Raw genomic sequence first — 3,811 nt, forward strand, 5'->3', positions numbered from 1 at the left:
TTGGTGACCAGGTAGCCGGGCTCTGCGGATCGGGGCGCCAGCTCCACACCTGTGGAGCCATCGGTGGGAATGCTGGGGTACAAGATTTCGGGGGCATTGTCATTCTGATCCAGGATGAGCAATCTCAGTGACATGTTGCTACTAAGTGGAGGGTCTCCACTGTCACTGGCCATTACCCGCAGCTGCAGGTCTTTAATCTGCTCATAGTCAAAGGAGCCAAGAGCATACAGGATGCCTGTGTTGGAATTAATGGAGACATAGGAGGATACAGGCATTCCTTGAAAGGTGTCCTCAGTCAGAGAGTAAGTGACCTTGGCATTGTTGCCACTATCAGGGTCATACGCAGTCACAGATAAGATTGAGATGCCTCTGGAATTGTTTTCCAGGATATAGGTGGAGTATGAGGTGTGAGGGAAGATGGGAGGGTTGTCATTGATGTCTGCCACAGTCAGGGAGATCTGGGTTTCTGTAGACAAGGGTGGGTTTCCAAGGTCAATGACAGTGACTGTGATGTTATAATCTGAGATCTCTTCTCTGTCCAAGGCTTTTGTTGTCAATAAGTGATAGTAATTATCAACTGACTTTTCCAATTTAAAAGGCAAATTCCTGGGGATAGAACATAGAATCTCGCCATTCTCTCCAGAATCAGCATCGTGTACACTAAACAGTGCAATTACGGTTCCAGGAGGACAGTCTTCAGAGATGGAACCAGCAAGAGAGGTGAGGATCACTTCTGGGGCATTGTCATTCACGTCCTGTACTGTGATCAGCACCTTAGCACTCGCCAGAAGAGCCCCCCCATCCTGAGCTACCACTTCCATGAGGTAGAACCTGGATTCTTCATGATCCAGTGATTGCAGAGTTGAGATTTCACCCAGGTTTGAGTCAAGTTTGAAAGTCTCTGAAATTTTGTCTTCCTCATTGCGAAAAGAGTACGTTAATTCCCCATTTATTCCCTCATCTGGATCCGTGGCGGTTAGCCTAAGCAGCTGAGTGCCTACCGGTATGTTCTCTGGTACACTCACTGTGTACTCAGATCGGGTGAACAAGGGCGCGTTATCGTTTGCGTCAAGGACCATCACATGTATGTGCATAGTACTAGAGAGTATGGGGTCTCCGCCATCTAAAGCTGTGAGCAGGAGGTCGTGGACAGCTACTTTCTCACGGTCTAAGGGCTGTTCCAGTACAAGCTCCGGATATTTTTGTCCATCAGCTCCACTTTTCTCCTCCAGAGAGAAATGCATATTGCGGCTGAGCTGGTAACTCTGGAGGGAGTTCACACTCACATCAGCATCTCGAGCGAAGGGAAGCACTAATCGCGTTCCAGGAGCCGCATTTTCATTAACTTTTACTTTTATTTCCTCATCCCGGAAACGTGGAAAGTTATCATTAATATCTATTATTTCTATTTCTACTCCGTACATCTTCATGTTATTCTCAACCAAGATATTAAAACTCACCAGACACGGCGTGCGCTGAGCGCAGAGCTCCTCTCGGTCTATCCTGTCTGCGGTAACCAAGCTGCCGCTTCGCGGGTTCAGATCAAAAAGCTGCGTCCTACCTCTGGAGACGATGCGGACTCTGCGCTCCGCCAGCTCCCGGGGTTCCAGTCCCAGGTCCTTGGCGATGTTTCCCACGAATGAGCCTTTGTCCAGCTCCTCCTGCACGGAGTAGCGTATCTGCTCAGCTCTGGCTCCCCATAGCGTCTCCAGGAGCAGAAAGAGCAAGATCGGCTCTATGCAGCCCCAAACCCTCAGTGGATCCGCCATTGCTTTCTCTCCGACCAGTTTTCTTAGTTCTAATTCCAGCCTGCTGTTTCCTTACTTCTTTCAAGCCAAAGGGAACATGTTACTTGACAGAAATGCAAGCCTATTTCCTAAAACTTCTCCGGTCTGTGTTTGGTGAGGAAGGAGCAGGGAGTCAGGTCGTAACGCAACCAGCTTTTCCACTTTGGTGAACAGCGACGCCCAGAGTCCTAACCAGTTACTACACCAATTCTGTTCTATTTCATAAATGTTTATTTTTTATTTTTAATAATTTTGCTGTATCTTTAACCCATTATCAAGTGACATTGTTTATATTTAATTCTGAAATATCAAGCCTTCAACAAACCTTGAGATCAACATAATTATTAGATTTTTTCCCCCTTAGGAAAGTTTTAATTAAGTGCCACTGAGCCCATGTCCTTTACTTACCTCTTACCTATATTAAGTCTGTTAAATCTGGATATTGGAATTCTTAATTTTGTAGGTTTTAAAATGTCATCTTTTTATTAGGATATATTTATTAAAATGTGTCCACTGTGCAGAAGAATGTCAAGAAAACAAACCTAGCTCCCATTGCAGTTTTGCAAAAATGCCTACTGATTCAAGCAAATTGTATTAGATGTCATAAAAGAAAAAATAAAGGGGCATTTTGTTACTTGTGAGGACTCTGAGAAAGTTCCCAGATTTCCACACCAAGCATTTGGCAGCTACACTCTATCAGACTAAGAGTTTGAGCTGGGTTAACTACACATTATCTACATTTTTCGGTTACCATGTCTAAAGTGGAGTTAGGCATTTTACAGTGACAGACTCTTAGGGAAATCAGTATAGTGACTGAAGGAAAGGACTTTAGTTCATCACCTATGCAGAAAAACATGTCCAGATACTTAGTGAGAAGGCACTGAGTGGCCTTCCTATATTGAGAGAGCTATTTAATGTTATCACCTTCAAATGGTAGCAGGGGGAAAAAATGTCTCATGATTGGGAAAAGAGAACATTACAGAGAGTCAATTAAGTGAGAAAAGCGATTTTTACCCAATGACATCTTCATAGGAAAAGAAAGAAAATGAAGACATTTTATATCTATAATTAGAAAATTCAAAAAAGGTTTTAAGTAAACAATGTGAGTACAGTTTGCAAAAATTTTTCAATGTACAATTTTTCATAAAAGCAATCTGTTACTATGAATGAAAAAGATTTCTCCCATTTAATAAATACACTCATAAAACAGACACTGCAGACCTCAAAAGTTGCCCTTCCTTTAAAAACAGATCTGAGATATCAAGACACTTAGCTTGAAAAGACACTTAGAATGCTGGTCTACAATTCATTTCTACCCATGCCCTGATGATGGCAAGCCATGACATTGAGTAAATTTTTTTTCTTTTTTTGGTTCCCAGTTTCCCCAAACTAGCAACACAGATCTCTTTACTATGAAGTGCTATAATTCTAAGAGGAAGTAAAACTAAAACTGGAGTAATAAAGACCCCGAAGGTGAAAGGAATAGCTTAATTCCTACAGTAATGACATTTCAGAGGAAAGGAATATAAAGATGAGGAAGAAAGATAAGTATTTCATGTAATACAGGCCTGTAGTTATGGACAGATTAATCTCCTGTATCAGACAAAAACATATGTTAGAGATTTGATTACATACAACTAAGATAATTAAGGCAGAAGACTGTTTAAATTGAATCCACAAGACAAAATATGAAGTTGAGACTTAAACCCCACTTCAGTGATTTGTTAACAAACACTGACACCTAAAGTGAAAATAAGTCAAGTAAATTAAAGCTCACCTTCAAAATAACATCTGATGCAAACGGGACCCCAGCGCCTTCATGATTTGTGTTTGGTACCCAAGAGACATCTTCACAGAGGAGATCCTGAGAGGGAGTCACTTCTGGGGTGACAGTAAGAAAATTAAACTCTGTCTTAGCTGATTGTGAGGCAACGCACAGATTGTAGGAATAAGGCAAAGTCCCTTCACTGTAGGTGGGAGGAACTACAGGTCCTGACTTGACACACAGACCAGGCTGAAAGCAG

General features: G+C 42.2%; 1 protein-coding gene across 1 annotated transcript in view; it reads right to left on the reverse strand.

The window, feature by feature from the left end:
* Positions 1–8: 8 nt before the first annotated feature.
* The window catches only part of LOC111140929 (protocadherin gamma-A5-like), a gene marked incomplete at its 3' end in the record, with an annotated part of 5,604 nt that continues 1,801 nt past the window's right edge, over positions 9–3,811 (reverse strand). The window contains exon 2 of the mRNA XM_022493195.1: positions 9–997. Within this exon, the coding sequence (XP_022348903.1) occupies positions 9–997 (989 nt within the window). The remainder of the gene's footprint in view (positions 998–3,811) is intronic.

Source organism: Enhydra lutris, unplaced genomic scaffold, assembly GCF_002288905.1.
Source record: "Enhydra lutris kenyoni isolate GAN:26980312 unplaced genomic scaffold, ASM228890v2 scaffoldscaffold5, whole genome shotgun sequence".
Taxonomy (NCBI): domain Eukaryota; kingdom Metazoa; phylum Chordata; class Mammalia; order Carnivora; family Mustelidae; genus Enhydra; species Enhydra lutris.